This window comes from Phocoena sinus, chromosome 13 (assembly GCF_008692025.1).
Source record: "Phocoena sinus isolate mPhoSin1 chromosome 13, mPhoSin1.pri, whole genome shotgun sequence".
Classification (NCBI taxonomy): Eukaryota; Metazoa; Chordata; class Mammalia; order Artiodactyla; family Phocoenidae; genus Phocoena; species Phocoena sinus.
Genome location: NC_045775.1, coordinates 60217517 through 60236796, shown reverse-complemented (window position 1 = coordinate 60236796; position 19280 = coordinate 60217517). Strand labels below are relative to the sequence as shown.

Genomic DNA, 19280 nt, shown 5'->3' with positions numbered 1-19280 from the left:
AAAATTGAGCAGAAAGTATAGAGAGTACCCATATGCTTCCCCTGTTATTAACATCTTGCTTTAGTGTGGTACATTCACTATAATTGATGAGCCAATATTGGTACATTATTATTAATGAAAGTTAATGTTTTTTTAACTAAGGTTAAATGTAAACAAAAGTCCCTAGTTTACATTAGGGCTTATTCTTTGTGCATTCTATGAATTTTGACAAATGTGTGATGACATGTATCCACCATTGTAGTATCACACAGAATAGTTTCACTGCCCTAAAAATGCTCTTTGCTTCCCCTGTTCATCCCTCTCTCCATTGTCCCAAACCCCTGGCAACCAGTGATCTTTTCACTGTCTCCATAGTTTAGCTTTTTCCAGAATGTCATATAGTTGGAATCACACAGTCACAGTACATAGCCTCTTCCAATTGGCTTATTTCACTTAGGAATATGCATTTAAGTTTCCTTGGCGTCTTTTTGTGGCTTGAGAGCTCGTTTTTTATTGCTGCATAATATTCCGTTGTCTGACCGTACCACAGCTTATCCATTCACCTGCTGCAGGATATCTTGGTTACTTCCGAGTTTGGGTAGTTGTGAATAAAGCTGCTATAAACATTTGTGTGCAGCTTTCTGTGTGTGTGTGTGGACATAAGTTTTCAATCATTCGGGTAAATACCAAGGAGCTCGACTGCTGGACCATATGGTAAGACTATGTCTGGTTTTGTAAGAAACCCCCAAACTGTCCTCCAAAGTGGCTGTACCATTTCATCAGCTTGTTCCGGTTCCTGCACCACTTTCATTTAGAGGAGTCTGATTTTCCTGGGCAGTGCTTCAGAAATATGCCGAATATTCCAGGGATGCCGCACACCTTCTTCTTTCTGTCATCTTCCTCTTGCTCGAGCTAAACCATCCTAGCAGAAAACTTCCTCTTCCCTCCCTCTTCTCTTTTGCTTCGCACCTCTACCCTCCCTGCCAAAAGTCAATGAGGTAAATAGGGGAAGGGCAGAAGCAGGGTTGGTAGGGGAGAATTACCGTGCTTCCCCAGGGTTTTTTTTGTCTTCCTTTAAAATGATTTAAGTTGATACTACTAAAAGGTACGTGATGCTCTTCACCCAAAACTGTGGGGTCAGGTGTACCTTATTCCTCACTGGTTTGTCTCCAGTCGGTACATAAGACTCTTCCCATACGACTAAGTGCTTTGGGGGCATTCGCTGAACAGCTTTGCCATATGTGGCCAGAAGAACATACACTGGCCAAAGGGAAATACGTCAGGGGCCCTAAAATCAGTGCACCAAGAGACAGTTGCCTGCCTCACCCCTCCTGCAGTTCCCTCCCTCGCCGGGCTCCCAGGAATCTGCTTGGAGCCCCACGACTACAAATCCCTGGGAGCAGATTTGTTGATGGCTCGTCGGTCTTGTTACTTTATAGGTAGGCTTCCTATTGTGCAACCCAGATGCTTCAGGTTATTATAGAGAGGCAGACAGATGAACAGAGAATGGAGGGAATCACTGAATGGGGAAGGGAGCTTCCCAGTTTCCTGAGGGCAGGCTGACCCCACGGTCCTGCTGCGAGCTTCCCCAGACCATTAGCAAGGCTCTCCTGAGCCACCCTGTCCATTCCTGTGACTGCCGGCTTGTTCCATCTCCCCTGAGTTTAGGGTGCTTCTGCCCGCATGCCTTTGGAGGCCGAATGACCTGTGGCTGAAGGGACTTTCCCTGCTGGGGTCTGGAATTTCTCAACAAGGTGCACTTAGGCAGGACAAAGTCCTGTGCATCACAGCAGTTCAGCCTCCCTGCTCTCACCCATTAAATACCAAGAGAGCCCCTCACGTCATTGTGACAATCAAAACTACCCCACCTGTTACCGTATACCCCCAGGAGGCCCTGCCAGCAATGAGAACCCCTGGGCTAGGGGTGGTTTGCTCAGGGTCTCCTAGTTAAAAGGGGTCACTCTCAGTGCCTCTTGCCCGCTCCTCATCCGGGCCCTTCTCAGCAGCTGGTACCTGCTGTTTTCACCCACACCCTTTTTCATCTACTCTCCCCTCTTCCTCCTCCTGCCCTCACTTCCAGGGCCCAAGGAGAAGAACGTAGACATTTTTCCAGCCTGCAGTGTGATGTGGGGTTTCAGGAACTTCAGGGTGTGTTCCCTTAACTCTTGAAAATCTAGGCTTCTGAGGATTTGTTTTCTCCATTTGACCCTGCTTCTCAATCAGTGGTCCTCATGCAGTCAAGTGAGTTCTCCTAAGGGGCGTTCTGTGGTCAGCCCTGAGAACACAGAACGGGTTGGAAGCCTGACAGTGGCGATTAGCATTGGTGCAGCGCTGTCCCCTCCGTCCAACCCTCCCCCAGCCCCCAAGGCTGACGCTGCGTTGATCTGAAATTCGGCCAAGTCATACTGGTATTCATCTTGGCTCAAACCCCACGCCTCGTCATGCCTTCTACAGAGGGGTCCCAGGGGTGTCCTGAGCGGAGCTGTGGGAAGGGATGAGTTTGTCATCACCCAGCTATTCACATGGAGGAAATGGGGCAGAGTTCAAGGATTGCTTTTTTTTTTTTTTACCTCCCCACTTGTAGCCTACTTCCAAGCCACTAGCGGTGAGTGATGTGTACATAGGGCCTTGACAGAGCTGAGGGATGGGCCTGGCTTTGTTGGGGCTGCCAAGAGGCTAACTCTGCTGGGCTGAGGTCCACACAAGCAGAGCCACTGCTGACCCTGGGCCCGGAGGGTGGTAATTATGGGGACACCACAAGGCCAGGGGAAGCTGGCATGGGGCCAGTGGGCCTCCACGAAGCGGGAGGGGGCTTGGTGTTTGATTTCTGCAATTCCCGGCAGCTGAGGGGCCCCGGGCCCTGCAGGTGGTGTCCTTGCATCTACCACTTGATCCCGGCCCTGTCTCAGGTCCACCCTCCCGCCCCTCCTTTCCTCCGGGACTCTGGGAAAGTCGAGCGTGGCCCTCGGCGCTGACACCTTTACTCCTCAAGTCAGTGTCAGTCGGCTGCAACGGGGTCGCGAGCATCTCCGCACAGCTTCCTGTGGCCTCGGAGCTCAGCCCTGGTAGAGCCTGTTGGTGATTCAGCGGCCGGGAAACTCCAGGAGGCCTCGGCGATACTCGCCCTGCTGCCCTGCAATCCCTGGCCGGGGCCCTCGGCCAGCCAGTGTGGGAGCGGGGCCTGTGGAAGAGGAAGTTTGACTCAGTCGCCAGCCCTGGTCCAGGTCTCTGATAAACCCTCAGCTCTGCTTCCTCCTAACGAGAAAGGGTGGGGCACAGATGGGAGCGAGCACAGGGCCCGCCTCGCCCAGAGGAGATGCTTTGTGCATCCTGGTTAACTTACTGTTTGGCAACGATATTTTGCTCCTGTGTGCTGTTTGCTTTGTAGGAGGGGGTCCTCTCAGACCACCGGATCAGTAGGCGGCACTGTTGTGTAAGACTTTGACGTGGGTGGGTGCTGGGGAGAGCAGAGAGGGAGATATGTATGTAGCAGCGTGAGGGGTTGCATCACACCTGCCAGGCCTTAGAAACAAAGGTTTCTCAACAGGGCAGCACCCACCCCCTCCTGCAAGGGTCTCTGTGGATTTTTTATTTAGTCATTTCTTTTTTGCGTGTTTTCCAGAAGTCAGGATGGCGTGCCACCTCCCTTTATAGCTGCATTGCTTCTCTGATGCCTGTGCATGTGGTATAAGTCTTGGGCATTTATTAGGACCTGGACTCTAAAGAGCCCAAAGCAGTTTGCAGATCTTCTCATTTGGCCTTTGAAGTATGGAAAGGAAGATAGTCATCTGTTCTCCTAAGTCAGAGATGGTGGGAAAAGAGGTCTGGGCCTGGGGGCTGCAAAGAAGTGAGGTCAGGGCAGCCTGAGGGTTTTCCAGGCAGGAGAGAGCGAGTGAGAATATTTAAGAGGCCTGGGCCAGGTGGACACATTTGGGTGGAGCAAAGGACTTGAATAGCGAGCGTGGGAGAGGCTCCCAGGACACAGGTGAGTGTGTTTGCTTCAACCGTATCTTCCTGCTTTCCCGTAAAGATTTCAGGAAAAACTGACAAAATAAGTTAAGGGTGTAAAACATTTCGGGGGTCATCTCATCAGGTGACCAAACGACTCAGGATCATCTTGGCATGATCTTGGTTCAGCAGACTCACTCCAGGCTCAGGAGAAGGGTGATGCTTCCCCATCCTGCGTGGTCTTCTCTATATTCTAGTGAGACTCGTTAACTAGGATTGAAAGAGAAGAGGCATCTTAACTCAGCACCCGACTGAATGATGGTGCAGCCCGACTTCTATAATGGAGTTCGGTGTGATGGTTTCTAAGGGTTGGAAGAATTATTCCTCACGAGACAAGTACATTGCAGACGTTGTGAGAGAGGGGCCTTTGAGTCCCTCCCCTATCTCTGCAACCTCTAGAGCAGTCTCTGCCACGTAGTGGGTGCTCAGTAAACACTGTCGAATGAGCGAATGCCAGGTTTCCGTGTTCTCCAACTCCACTGAAATCAGAAAAAGAACCGACACTGAGAGGTGTAGCTGGGGGAGAAGTGAGGGGGGGATTCCGGGGGGTCGGTGGGTTTTCCCACTCCCCACCTGTACACTGTCAGTACTCACCCCCCTCCAACTCTGTTTTCATGCTGATGATGTCTTAGAGAAATCCAGTTCAACGTACATGTATCCAAACCCTAAGTAGGTGCCAGGCATTGCACCAGGTGTGAGGGTAGAGATGAGTAGGCCACGGCTGCCGACCTTGCTGGCGGGGAGGGGTGAGACGTGAAAACTTCTTAATTACAAGGTGGGATCTAATAAGGATGGCACTGAGGAAGAAATGATTGTTTCTGACATTTGAGCGAGGCTTTCAGAGGCAAATTTGTTTACAGGTAGAGGAAGGGGCTGGCTGACTCAGAGAGCAGCATAGAGATGGACACCCTCAGTCATAGCAGCGACCACATGTTGCATGGTTGTGATGGGCCACTCCATGTATTACACGTTTCTCCTGAGTCCCCTCACTCAGTCTTTACAGTAACCCTGTGTGGGAGACCACTATCGTTATCTCTTTTTCATAGCGGAGGAATCCGAGACTCAGGCAACTAAGCAAAGGTCACACAGCTGCAAGGACTCGAGTCAGGACCCTAGTGGCGTGAGCCCCAAGGCACCAAGCTGAGTGAAGACAGGTCGTGTGCAGGGAAAGGGGACAGTGCCAAGAGGCTGGTGCCTAACAGGAGCGGGTGGGAGGAGCCAGATGGAAATGGGATTGGGGACCAGGTTATGCCCCTGAAATCTCTGCTTGGGACTTCATGACTGGGGGAGGGGGCTCTGTGAGCGGGGTTTAGAGGGAAGGAGTCTGATGGCCCAGAAGTGCTCTGGAAGCTCACTTCTGGCAGCAGGAGCAAAGGTGAAAAAGCTGTTGTCAGGAAAACCAGTCAGGCAACTATTGTGATAGCCCAGGAGAGATGACGAGGCTGAACTGGGGCAGTGGGGATGCAGGGGGATGGATAAGGCGGAGGCAGGACGTGTAGGAGACCTTGGCTTGGACACCGGGTAAAGGAGAGGCAGGGCTCGATGACAGCTGTCGGGTCTTCAGCCCCACCTAGAACGAAGGAGGAGGAAAGGAACGGTCAGGAGACAGGTGAGCTTACTTTGGAACACGACATTTGAGGCACATGCCTCTGGAGAGGGGTCCGGATCGGAGGTGGTGCGTGGGACCTGGAAGTGGGCAGGTGTCTATGGGAACATGGGGTTTCTGTGTTGGCTTCCGCAGCCCATACTCATCTGCCTTCCATGTAGTATGGAAGAGTCCATTTTCCTCTGACTCTGCGTACACCATTTTATTTTATTTAATCCTTGCAGTAGTCACGTGAGGAAGTGTTATCCTTATTTATGGATGAGGACACAGAGGCTCAGCGAGGTCAGATAACTTAGCCAAGGTCCCACAGTTGAGTGGCAGAGCCAGGATTTGAACAAAGGCCTGACGGCAAGGCTCCTTTCTGCTCTGCCATAATAGACCCTGAGTCAGGAATAGGAAATGGTACAGGCTTGCAATGCAGGCACCCATCCGCCTGACTCTTTCACCTCCCCATCCTGCAGGTTCATTCTGAATACTTGAGGTTTTCCCATCCACAATACCCACGAGCATTCAGGTAACACTGGCTTATTTTCCACAATGTCATAGTTATGAGGTATTGCCTTAGACGCATCAAGTTGGGCTTTGCTGCTTATGGCCACCCAGGGGTCATTAGGAAGGGTCCCAAGCTCACTGACCCAAGAGCATTCCTCATGGACTATAAGCTCGGAATATATCATCAAGCCAGTGTCAAGACCGCACTGAAGGGCTTCCCTGGTGGCACAGTGGTTAAGAATCCACCTGAATGCAGGAGACACGGGTTCGAGCCCTGGTCCGGGAGGATCCCACATACCGCGGAGCAACTAAGCCCGTGCACCACAACTACTGAGCCTGCGCTCTACAGCCCGCGAGCCACAACTACTGAAGCCCGCATACCTGGAGCCCGTGTTCCGCAACAAGAGAAGCCACCGCAATGAGAAGCCTGCACACCGCATCGAGGAGTAGCCCCCGCTCTCTGCAACTAGAGAAAGCCCGTGCACAACAACAAAGACCCAACGCAGCCAAAAATAAATTAAAAGAAAAGAAAAGACTGCCTTGAAAATGTAGAAATGAAAAGTGCCCTTTTAGGTTGCGGTTTTCGGATCTCTCCCATCTTCTGATATTTGATGGAAGTGCCATGCTAAATTGAAAGACAGAATTCCTGTAAACCGAGCACACTCACTGAGATAAGCACGCGCGTCCTGCATCTTGCCTGATCCCTCTTCAAGGCGAGGGATCCACCTACAAAGCATTGGAATGAGGCCAAGTATGTCCCCACCCCCCTTCCCCAGATAGATGGTTGAAGAAGATGCACAGCCCCATATTGTCCCAGAAGTTAAGGACTGGGCTGATCTTCTGGCCCAGCTCTGTCATTTAAACGTAAGGAGCCCAAGATTGAGAAGTGAAGGGACTTGCTAAAGGTGACACCATTCACGAATGACCCTAGTCCCTGGACCCCTTGGTAGCCTGCATATCCCAGTACATCTGGCTTAGATCCAGGAGAAGAGGAGGAGGTGGACTTTTCTAGCATGTCTGTGTTCTTTGGCTGCACTTCATAGGGTAAGGGAAAGCAAAGGGGGGCCAGCTGGGCCCTGTAACATGAGCCTGCAGTGTCTGTCACTCACAAGCTGGGTGACCTTGGGCAGGTGACTTCATCTCGTGTACCTCCACTTTCTCACCTCTGAAATGGGAGCACAAATAGTACCTACTTCCTAGGACTGGCTTTGAGTATTGAATGAGAGGATGCAGGGCATGTCATAAGTGCTCAAATGTTGCTGCTATTATCGTTAATAACGTTGTCAGCCACAGTAATAATTATGGCTGGATGGTGTGAGGAGGGAGCTCAGAAGACCAATCAGGCGCTGGTGGTCTTCCCTCTACCACCTGCCACTGACATACAAGTGTCTTCTCAGTTCATGTATCCAATGTGGGGCTGTTTGGGCACAGGGTCAGAACCTCACTTGGGTGGGTTTGTAACTGAGAGCTGCCCTCTCCCTGCAGAGTTTGTTTCTTTGCTCTGTGTGTCTGGACTCGCCACCTGAAACACAGCACTAACCATTTCAAATAATTTCTCGATAAGATTCTCCTTGGGTAGCAGAATCCAATCTGTGTTTTGAAAGCAGAGTTCCAGATGCTGGGACCGTGAAAGAAAGAGCCCTCTGTCCCATGAGCCCATTGGCCTAAGGTGATTCATTCCCGTATCACATATTTCTAAACCCTCCTTGCCTTCCCCTGAGCTGTCCTAATCCCGTCTGGCCAGTTCCTCCACAAATTCCTCTGCTGCTTTGCCTGCCATCCTCTGAAGCCAGTGTAACTGGTGTCTCTGTAAGTAGGAGCACTTGTGAACTGTCAGCTCTTCCTTGGAGAGAAACGCTGCACTGGGGCGATGGGGATGCCTCGTGGCTGCTTTCGACCATGGCATTTATGGATATTGTCGAAGGCAGGGCAGGCCTGGGTCTCCTGGTCCTACCAGTTTCCCTCCTTGTCCCTGCCTGCAGTGTGTTCCCTTTTTCTTTCTTCCAAATCAGTTCTGACCCTGAAGCCAGCACCTTCACCTGGCTATCAAACCACTTGCATTTATTTTTATTTATTTATTTATTTATTTGCAGTATGCGGGCCTCTCACTGTTGTGGCCTCTCCCGTTGCGGAGCACAGGCTCCAGAGGCGCAGGCTCAGCGGCCATGGCTCACGGGCCCAGCCACTCCGCCGCATGTGGGATCTTCCCGGACCGGGGCATGAACCCGTGTCCCCTGCATCGGCAGGTGGACTCTCAACCACTGCGCCACCAGGGAAGCCCTAAACCTCTTGCATTTAAAAATACTGATAAAGTCACACAATATTGCAGTTTTTGCTATGCAGTTAAAAATCCTGCCATGTTTGCAGATGAAATTCAGATGTTGGAGTATAATTCATAAGAAAAGATACCTTAGAACCTGGTACCAGAAGATACCAGCAGGCCCTGGGTTCCCCGTGACCCATTTCCATATACTTTTGTGCCCTTTATGGCTGTCCATGAGTGTCACCTGAAGACCTCATGCTGAGATGCAGGATTCTCACCTTCTAGGCACCACCCTCACTTCCTGAGCTCCTGTTCTGTCCCTTATGACCCCACGACCCCAAGCATGGCAGGAGAGGAAGGGGGGATCCTGGCTACCCTCCAAACACCCCCACACTCCCTTCTGCCTCTCTCACCTGATTCCTGCCCCTCTCGTCTGCATAGCGCTTTCTCCATAGGCCTTTGCTCACCATCTCTAAATCCAAGGCATCCTTTTTTTTTTTTTTAACATCTTTATTGGAGTATAATTGCTTTACAATGGTGTGTTAGTTTCTGCTTTATAACAAAGTGAATCAGCTATGCATACACATATATCCTCATATCTCTTCCCTCTTGCGTCTCCCTCCCTCCCACCCTCCCTATCCCACCCCTCTAGGTGGTCACAAAGCACTGAGCTGATCTCCCTGTTCTATTCAGCTGCTTCCCACTAGCTATCTGTTTTACATTTGGTAGTGTACATATGTCCATGCCACTCTCTCACTTCATCCCAGATTACCCTTCCCACTCCCCGTGTCCTCAAGTCCATTCTCTAGTAGGTCTGCGTCTTTATTCCCATTCTGCCCCTAGGTTCTTCATGACCATTTTTTTTCTTTAAGATTCCATATATATGTGTTAGCATATGGCATTTGTTTTTCTCTTTCTGACTTACTTCACTCTGTAAGACAGACTCTAGGTCCATCCACCTCACTACAAATAACTCAATTTCGTTTCTTTTTATGGCTGAGTAATAGTCCATTGTATATATGTGCCACATCTTCTTTATCCATTCATCTGTCGATGGACCCTTAGGTTGCTTCCATGTCTTGGCTATTGTAAATAGAGCTGCAGTGAACATTGGGGTACATGTCTCTTTTTGAATTATGGTTTTCTCAGGGTTTGCCCAGTAGTGGGATTGCTGGGTTGTATGGTAGTTCTATTTTTAGTTTTTTAAGGAACCTCCATACTGTTCTCCATAGTGGCTGTATCAGTTTACATTCCCACCAACAGTGCAAGAGCGTTCCCTTTTCTCCACACCCTCTCCAGCATTTATCGTTTGTAGATATTTTCATGATGGCCATTCTGACTGGTATGAGGTGATACCTCATTATAATTTTGATTTGCATTTCTCTAATGATTAGGATTAAAGACGTAAATGTAAGGCCAGACACTATAAAACTCTTAGAAGAAAACATAGGCAGAATACTTTATGACATAAATCACAGCAAGATCCTTTTTGACCCACCTCCTAGAGAAATGAAAACAAAAATAAACAAATGGGACCTAATGAAACTTAAAAGCTTTTGCACAGCAAAGGAAACCATAAACAAGAGGAAAAGACAACCCTCAGAATGGGAGAAAATATTTGCAAATGAAGCAACTGACAAAGGATTAATCTCCAAAATTTACGAGCAGCTCATGCAGCTCAATATCAAAAAAACAAACAACCCAATCCAAAAATGGGCAGAAGACCTAAATAGACATTACTCCAAAGAAGATACACAGATTGCCAACAAACACATGAAAGGATGCTCAACATCAGTAATCGTTAGAGAAATGCAAATCAAAACTACAATGAGGTATCACCGCACACCAGTTAGAATGGCCATCACCAGAACATCTGATTTATACAGTGGAGTAGGTAGGAGCAAATACTGGCTGTAGCAGAGGCCAGAGCAGGGAGGGCATGGTCAACTCTGCTGGGGTGACTGGGGGCCTGAGAATGCTTCTTCCAGGCCGGGGCACTAGAACTGAATGTCCACAGAGGAGGCGAGGCAGTAGGCCAACAGGTGATGGGTGGAGGGTGTCCCGTGCTGAAGGCGCAGCCGGGTCCCAGTCCCGTGCCTGAGTGAAGGCGTGCATGGAGGGGGCACCCTGCTCTGTGGCCTGGGGGTGAGGAGTGCCCAGCATCCATCAGCAGCAGTTCCCATTGGCCCAGAGGTGGGTGGGCTTCACAATGGCCCGGTCCTGTGAGCTTACCAGATAAGTAGGCTAGCCTTTCTCTTGACATTCTTCCTGTTGGAAATGTCCGTCTGCATTCCAAACAGCTGAATTATAAGCACTGCAGCCCTTGTCCTTCCTGGAGGGCAGCCTGGGTTCCCACTCTACCTCAAGGAGCGGGGTCCGCCTTTCATAAGGTCTTTATTCCGTTGCATGTGGTTTTCCCCTCACCACCACCCCCTTTTCTTTTTAAAGTTCACAATGCAGGGATTCCCCTCTTTGGAGCTATTTAAACAGAAACGGGTGCTGGCAGGAGCAGCCCAGAAGGGATTCCTGGCCCAGAGGGAGGCTGGCTGGGTGGCCCTGCGGCAGGCGAGGTCCGGCTTTGAACTTCAGGCGAGAGACACCTGTGGCTGCCAGGCCTCCGTCTGGAGTGTGTGTCGTCTCCCCGGAGCTGCTGACTGTGGCGCTGTCCCCGGGCCTGTACTGTCCCCATCCAGGTGCTCCAGGGAAGGATTTCCTGTCCTTCTGATGAGCCTCGGAGCCTGCCAAGTCCACATGTTTCTGGAAGGCCTGTGCACAGCCCGGGGGTGGGGGCTGGCAGTCTGGGCAGCTGGGTTTACGAATACTGGGCTACAGGGAGTCTGGACAGTCACACCCTTGCCCCTTCTCAGCAGACCTTACTCGTAGTGGGGGAATTGGAGGCAGTGGGAGTATCCCAAGAGGTAACTGATGCAGCTTCTGGAAAAGACGGATCAACCTGGAGGCTAAGCCTGCTGAATCTGTTGTCTGGACTCATTTGGGGGTTGTAACTGGTAAACACCTTCCAGTGTGTTATGACAGGCTATGGTCAGAAGGACTGGTGTTTGGGGTGGTAATTAAACCCTGTCTTGGGCACAGGAGTTGGACAGACTTGAATTTGAATTTGGCTGCAGGAGCTTGGGCAAACTTCTCAACCTCTCCAAGCTTCAGTTTCCTCATCTGTAAAACCGGGTGTTTCCATGGGCTGGACCAGACGGCAGGGAGGCCAGGAGGTGCCCTGTGTCATGGGTTATCGTGAGGATTAAATAAGATAATGCATGTAAAAGCCGAGTGGTGGGCCTGAGAGTGGCACCTGTCCAATAAGGGGTATCCACCCACGTGAGAACTGAAAGAGGCCTGACCCTGTCGTTTTGGTCTGGGACCCTCTTAGAGAGCCCACCATGTAGTGAAGGGAAAGCAGAGGCCTCACCTCCCATCACAGGGCCTCAACTGAAGTTGTGCCTGAATGGAGATTGCAGAGAGAGCCCAGGGCACTAAAACGTTTTTCCATGGGAATGTGAGGGTATAGAAAGGAACTATTCTTCTCCTATTGCTCAAATTATGAATAAAAACCCAGTGTCTTTCATCTGTGGAACATGGTGGTTTTGTAAACTCTAATTAGTTCCCAAGACATCTTTGCAAGTTGGCAGCTGGGAGCTCCCAGTCAGGAGCAGAGGGGGCAAGGGGACTCACCCCAAGTCTGCGGGAGCTCCCCTCCACACACCCTGCAGGCTGGTGAGCATCTCTGTCCTGGCTAGAGTTGGACAGTATTCGCTTTCTTGTTCTGGTTTTGCTTAAGCAGAGGTCACCGTGGAGCCCAGGAACTATACTGACTGACAGGATATAGGGCCGGGGAGGGAGATGGGAAGGTAATTCATTCGTTCAGGGACAGTTTGTGACAGGCCATTGGCACTTTCTGTCGAGAGGTATGCAAAGCATCCCCGAGTCGTTCCTTTTGGTACCACAGGTCACGGGCCACCTTTGGCCCAGAGTGGTTTGTGGTGGTGACAACAAAATCAGATTGTGACAGGTCCCCAGCTGACAGTGAGAAACCTCTGAGACTTTTTCTGGCTTTGGTAGGAAAGCCTCGTTTTAACGCTTGGTGTGTGGATTACAAACTGGGCCTTTTAGATATGTCCAGGGGAACCCTAAGACCGTGCTTCCAAGGTTAGTGTCTATTGAGCAGCAAGAAAGAATTGCACGGGGCAGATGTGTGATTTTACTAACTTTCTCTCCTTGTCCCCCACTGTCAACTGGTCTCCCCCAACCCAACTCCAGCACAGATGTCTGGTTCAACACTCTGTAGGAGTATTTGGGAAATCCATGCCAAGCCTTCAGTAAAAGCGGTCTGAAGTTTTTGAGATGTTTCTCATGTCAAAGGCCTAAAGGAAAGTCGTGAGCAGGTTGCCATATCTGTTGCAAGCGTGTTTCTCCCTTGAGAGTCAAGGGCTGGTGCGTCTACACTCTGAGGGACAGGAGAAAGGAGCCCTCACAGCCTGCACGGCGTGGGGGGCGAGCTGGTCCTGAGCATTGGGGTAGGGGTCACAGCGCAGAAGTGTTTGCCTGTTTTCTCTGCCGCCTCTGGGCTGACCTGCACGCGGCCCAGCCTGTTAGCATGGCCACCACGGCGTCTTTTTGCAGTTTGGTTTTAGGAAGTCATTCTAACTTCGTTCATGCTGATTGCACAACTCAGAGAGGTTCCTTTTTCATCAGAATTTTGCTGCTCTGTTTCCTGAAACCTCTGGTACTGTAACATGCTGGCATATAAGGTCATCTGCTGGCAGGGGCAGTTTCATAGGTGGTCACAGGATCTCCTGCTCAGGTGGGCCCTGGGCTTGGGGGGCTAACGCCACTGCCGCTATGCAGCTGCAGTCTTGAAATTCTTAAGTTTTCTCTTTGCATTTGTATCTTGTAAATGAAGTTCAGTGGGGCCGTGGGGGGTGCACCGGGGAGGACTTGGGCCTTTTGCCTCCTGTGGTCCCACCTACCGTCACCTCCCTGCCTCCCCTGCGTGGGTTCTCACCCCTGCCACCTGGGGCCTGGACACAAGAAAGGCTGGGGTGAGGTGTGCACACCCCACGGCATCCCGGGCAGGGCATGCTGGTAGCTGCCCCATCCTGGGCTGGCAGCCCCACTGCGTTTCTGTGGATGACTGACTCCCCTCCCCCCATCCAGGTTGCCAGGGTGGATATTGCAACACCTTCGCGGGTCACCTGCCCACCTTGGGTTGGGGCGACTGGTTTCTGGGAAGAAGAAACCCCTGACGAGGCTCCCCTGCCCCCAGCTGGGTTGCACACATCCATCCCGCCGCTGGGGAGGGGAAACGCAGCAGACCGGGGTCACGTGCGCACCTGTGCACTGTCGCAGGGGCCCAGGGTGCCTCTGAGGAGCTGTGCTCACCCTACAAGTCTCCAAGACCAGAAAGAGCAAATAAAAAACATCACGACATGCTCAACAGTGTGTGAGTACTTAAAGCCACCAAACTGTACACTTAAAGACGGTTAAGATAGTAACTTCTGTGTATGTTTGACCACAATAAAGATATTTGTAAGGTGTTTTCAAAAAGACAGAAACAAGAAACATCATGACAAGTGTTGACAGAGAGACCAGGAAAGGAAGGGAAAAGCTTGATATTTTAGTAACTTAGAGTGCCCATTAGATAGGCACTTTTTTCCCTGCATTTTGGACAGAGGGTCCCATGTCTTCACTTTGCACTGAGCTCCCCGAAGTATGTCACCAAGCCTGCCGTTGGCCACCTTGTGAAACTACCAACTCTCCCTTGTGAGGGCCCACTCTCGAAGCCTGGGTACATGGGCTGCTGGCCAGACTCTCACCTGTCCTCTCTTCTTCCCCTCACAGGTCTTTTGTTGGCTGTGTGCCAGGCCCTGGAGAACAGTACGTCCGCTCTGAGTGGTGAGTCCCATCCCCTTGGTGTGGGGTGGTGTGCGGAGCATTGCACGGCGGCAGACCCTGGCTGCCTTGTGGAGCCTGAGCTCTAAGCTTCCTCCCGGGGCTCCTGGCCGTTGAGCTCCTGCACAGCTGTCCCCTGCACCCTCTCTGTCCTCTGTGCCAGGGGCCCAGGGAGTGCTCCTGGGAGGTCTTAACTGCTGGCCTCAGGGCTTGCCCTCTCCCTTCTCTGATCAGACAATCACTGTGAGCAGGGGTGCGGGAAAGTAGAGCCTGCACGACCCACAAGCTGGGAACCGTCACGTTATAAACCATCTAAAGAAGAACCCAGATTCCTAAACCCTTTTGTCTCCTTCTGCCTGGTGATTTTGTTTAGTTTTTTTTCCAGTTTATCTTTTGACATTTGTAGTCATATTTCCCTGGTTTCGTTTGCAAGATCCTCGATCAACAGATTGGAAAGTTGGGAAACGTGGGAGGCAAACCATCCACAGGCAGAGGATCACAGAAAGCATCGGCTTTTAGCATTTGTCCATGTGCGCTAATATTTTTATACAGTTAGTTGGGAAACGTGGGAGGCAAACCATCCACAGGCAGAGGATCACAGAAAGCATCGGCCTTTAACATTTGTCCATGTGCGCTAATATGTTTATGCAGTTAGTCATGATGAGGAAACTATTTGGATTCCTGCTTTTTAAATTCAAGGTTTGGAGTTGTGCGTTTTTCCATGTTGCTAGAAAGTCTTGAAATTCATCCTTTTAAAATGTCCTGATGTTCCATGAAAACGGACCTATGTGGTTTAATTAGGCATTTCCCATGGGATATTTTTGTTGCCTCCAGTTTAAATTATAATGCTACATCTTGATGCCTAGAAGGTGTTTCCTTCTTTTGGATTCTTTCCTTAGGACATATCTCCAGGAGCAAGGATAAATATATTTATGAACCTTTTGACAAATTGCCAAATAGCTTTCCAAGTGAATTGAGCTGATCTCTATGCCAGCAATGCATGATTCTGCCAGTTTCACTGTTCCCTCGTTGACATGGAGTATGCTCCCATCTGTTGTTGCAGTGGCCCCTGCTGTGTTTCCCTAGTTATCTCAGTGAGGTGCCTGGGCAGGAGGTGGTCCTATGCATTCATAAATTCTCTAACCAACCACACAGTGTCCCTGGTACTTGGCTCTTCTCTTCTTCCAGACCTTTCCATCCAAACACAGTGGAGGTGATGCTGCCACTGCCACTGAGTACCAGTCTCCTCTTGGAGCTGTTATTCCTTTTTTTTTTTTTTTTTTTGCGGTACGCGGGCCTCTCACTGCTGTGGCCTCTCCCGTTGAGGAGCACAGGCTCCAGACGCGCAGGCTCAGCGGCCGTGGCACACGGGCCCAGCCGGTCCGCGGCATGTGGGATCTTCCCGGACCGGGGCACGAACCTGCGTCCCCTGCATCGGCAGGCGGACTCTCAACCACTGCGCCACCAGGGAAGCCCTGGAGCTGTTATTCTTGATGCATTTGAACCATTAAGGTGTCCAAGCCACTTGGTGGCCCATGTTGCCACAGATGCCTTTCTTCCTCTGTGTTATTCTTTTCTGGGACTCGGGGTAGAAGGATCTGTCCCTCCCAAAGCAGTGCTTTTAGAGTGCAGGGTCTGCCAGAGTTTCCATGACGTAGTTCTTTCACTTTTTAATTACTTCCCCCGTCACAAAGGGCTCAGATATGGTATATAGGGAGGGGGAGATAGCTTTGTGACTCCCCCATGCTGTTTTCAGAACTGCCCCACCCCCCCCTTCTGGGATGCATGTACCCCCCAGGTGCATCTCCAGCCTCTCCTGGTGCTCACTGTAGGACCTGGCGGGCCAAGAGCCGGGGTCTCCTCTAAGTCACTTGCAGGTGACAGTTTGTGGTGATGACAAATGTTGATGCTATCTCCATGGGGACGGGTACTCCTGGTTATTTTATCCCCTCCTCCCACTGCATCCATTTGTACAAGAAAGGCCTAGGAGATGTCGTACCTCAGCCAATCCCCTCAGGGGCCTGGCGTGGCTCCTGCTGAGGCCCTTTGCGGTTTCACAGGCTCTTCTGGGTAGAAATGGGAAAACCTGTGACATTTATCCAGAGAATGACTGTCCTTGCTGCAGTAGTGACCAACCTCTCTTCCGTCTTTCCTTTCTGGACTTGCTTCTGTGAGATAGTCTCAGGTCCTTGTTGATATCAGAGACATACTCTCCCTCGTGATGATGTATGTTCAGAAAACAGTAGTTGTGTCCTGCCCTTTTGCACATGACCCTGTAACTGGCTGAGTGCCCCTCTGTAGCCCAGTGTGGTGGGTGAGAGCAGAGGCGGTGCCACACCTTCTAGTGTCCAGGGGGCCTTGAGATCTTGGAGTTGGTTGGTGATATGTGGAGAAGGGAGGTGGGCTGCCAATCTGGCCTCTGCATTGCTCTCTGCTTGATGGGTTACTTAGCTATGGGACTTGTGCCCCAGAGAGGTTAATGGAATAGTTCTTTCCATGTTTGCTTACTCTCTACCCTACTCCATTGGCCCGAGACATGAGTCCAGAGAGGGCTGGGCTAGTTAGTAGACAAGTCCAAATGGTGATGGCCATGTCATAGCCACCCCTCCAAGGGCTAGGGCTTTGTGACTAAATCAGGCTTGTCTGCTCAACTTTCTCTTCCTTTAGGGTGACCTTCCTATCTCCTAGAAGACTCCCCAGGCCCTGGTAGGCCTTGGCCGTCCCATGCCACCCCAACGCTGTCCTCTCCAGACATGGCTAAAGTCCTGCTGTGGATGCAGCTCAAACTGGGGACAACCCCTGCCAGCCACACTCACTACCCCAGCACTGGGGTATGTGTGTACTTAATTCTTGACTAATTCAGGAAGTAAAACTGTTTGTTACTGTTTATAATGGAAATCTTCATACATAGAAAAGAAGAACTAATAGTGAAATCCATCCCCGTATACCCATCACCCAGCTTCAACAATTAGGGCCACTCTGCTATTTTTTCTTTCATCTATTCTCTCACCTTTTTGAGTTTTATCTTTGTTGGGATAGTTTAAAACAAAGTCCATTTCACTTGTGAACACTGCTTATATCTAACAGGTAGGAACTTTAAAAACAAAACCGTAGTTCAGTTACACCAACAAAAGCCACAAGAATTCTTTTTTTGTTAGATCCTTAAATATGGAGGATGGATGATGCTGAATTCAAACTTGTGGTACTTCATTTAATTTGCATTCCCTTTGTCACAAGATTAGACGTTTTAGATTTTTTGTTGTTGTTCTAGATTTTTTTTTTTTTTCCTCACGTGGCATGCAGGATCTTAGTTCCGCAATCAGGGATCGAACCCGTGCCCCCCTGCAGTGGAACTGAGGAATCTTAACCACTGGACCGCCAGGGAAGTCCCTAATTTTCATTCCCTTTGATGTTTTCATATTTTTCTTTCTACTTATATTTCCTTTCAGGTCGACACTGCTTTTGTAAAATGTGCTCATTTATATACTGGGTGACTGACTTCCACATCTGAGTCCCTCCTACAACCCTCATGCTCTGGTTGTTGGTGGGCTCATTTACTAAATCCTCAAACTATCCATTTAGGTGTGAAGATGGGTTGTTTTAGGACAGAAGCTGTGAGAGCTTCACCCACGGCATAAATATGCGGGTCTGTTTCACTCTAAGAGTTGATTGGAATGAGAAACAGTAACGGACATAAGAAGGTTTTGGTACATCCCTGATTGACGGTGCTGGAGCAAAGGACTGCAGGCATACTCAGAATTAAGCTCTAACGTTTTGATGGAGCAGCGTAGAGAGAAAATTGCAAACTCCGTGTGCCAATCAGGAGTAGAATATGAGCTTGAAGGAACAGGGGCTGATCCCATGTGGCTTTCTTGTGCTTTTCCCCCAGAAAAGTTCAATGTTCTCATGACTTCATGGTTGCTCCTGACTTTCTTGTTGAGGTTTCATTGGTTACTTCCAATCTTCCTTTTTATAAAGCCCCATATGTGGAGGGTAGATGATGCCAGAGGCATGGGAAACTGGCATTATTGTCATCAGTAAATGCTTCTCAGACATCTGCTTTGGGTGGGACATTGGAGGGATACATGCCTTAGGCCGAAGTTTAGGAATCCTGGGCATTGGGCCCATCTGGTCTGAGTTTTGCCTAGTCCCTGGGCAAGTTATTCATCTGGTTCCTGTTTGGATCTTAGTTTCCTCATCTGTTGGCCTTGAATCGGAAATAACCTGAGACGTTTTTCACGTGATCACTCTGATGGATAGATAGAGACTACCTGGAAAGCTTTGCTGAGGATGATAAGGCTGTCTTCAGGCTGTCAGGAAATATGGCAGTGGTCAACTGGCGATGCCTGCCACAGGCCTCAGATAGGCTGGCGGTAGTGTGACCGCCACGTATCTCGTTCTCTCGGAGCCAGGTGCCATTGTACATTCAGGTTCTAACATTATAGTTACTGGACAACTTCTGTGTCCTTGTCCGCACTACACAGGTGAACCCATAATGGGAGCTTCATACTGACAGAAGGCAACCACAGCTGACTGCTTAGTGTATGATTTAGAAAATAATTGCTGCAAGAGTGAAGTCAGGGCTTCCCTGGTGGCGCAGTGGTTGAGAGTCCGCCTGCCGATGCAGGGGACACGGGTTCGTGCCCCGGTCCGGGAAGATCCCACATGTCGCGGAGCGGCTGGGCCCGTGAGCTGTGGCCGCTGAGCCTGCGCGTCCGGAGCCTGTGCTCCGCAACGGGAGAGGCCACGACAGTGAGAGGCCCACTTACCGCAAAAAAGAAAACAAAAAAAAAAAAAAAAAGAGTGAAGTCAGTAGTCTGGGAGTCAGGACAGAAAATTTGTCTCGGGTTGGTTGTCAATTTGTAAAGCAGGCAGAGACACATTAGCTGGAGGCAAGGTGAGGGTGGCAGGCAGCACCTACAGCTTAGAGCTTCGCATCCTTCACAAAGAGTTACAGCCTGTCTTCAAAGGCACCTTTTAATGCCCCTGACAAGGGACAGAATGCATCCTGGTTAAGTTGTTGGGTGG

The 19280-nt window shown here is 50.2% G+C and overlaps 1 protein-coding gene across 9 annotated transcripts in view; it reads left to right on the top strand.

Annotated features, from left to right (window-relative positions):
- TGFA (transforming growth factor alpha) overlaps nt 1–19280 on the top strand; it is a 153552-nt gene that overhangs the window by 21679 nt on the left and 112593 nt on the right. For 5 of the 9 annotated variants that reach the window (XR_004352970.1, XR_004352971.1, XM_032653460.1 and 2 more), the window contains 2 exons: nt 13518–13803; nt 14202–14255. Coding sequence is in view for 7 of the 9 variants with exons in the window: in XM_032653460.1 (XP_032509351.1) it covers nt 13518–13803; nt 14202–14255 (340 nt within the window). In the remaining 2 variants the exon portion in view is untranslated. Of the gene's footprint in view, nt 1–4527; nt 5597–13517; nt 13804–14201; nt 14256–19280 lie in introns of those variants that run through there. The other 4 variants (XM_032653465.1, XM_032653464.1, XM_032653463.1 and 1 more) reach the window with 3 other exon arrangements.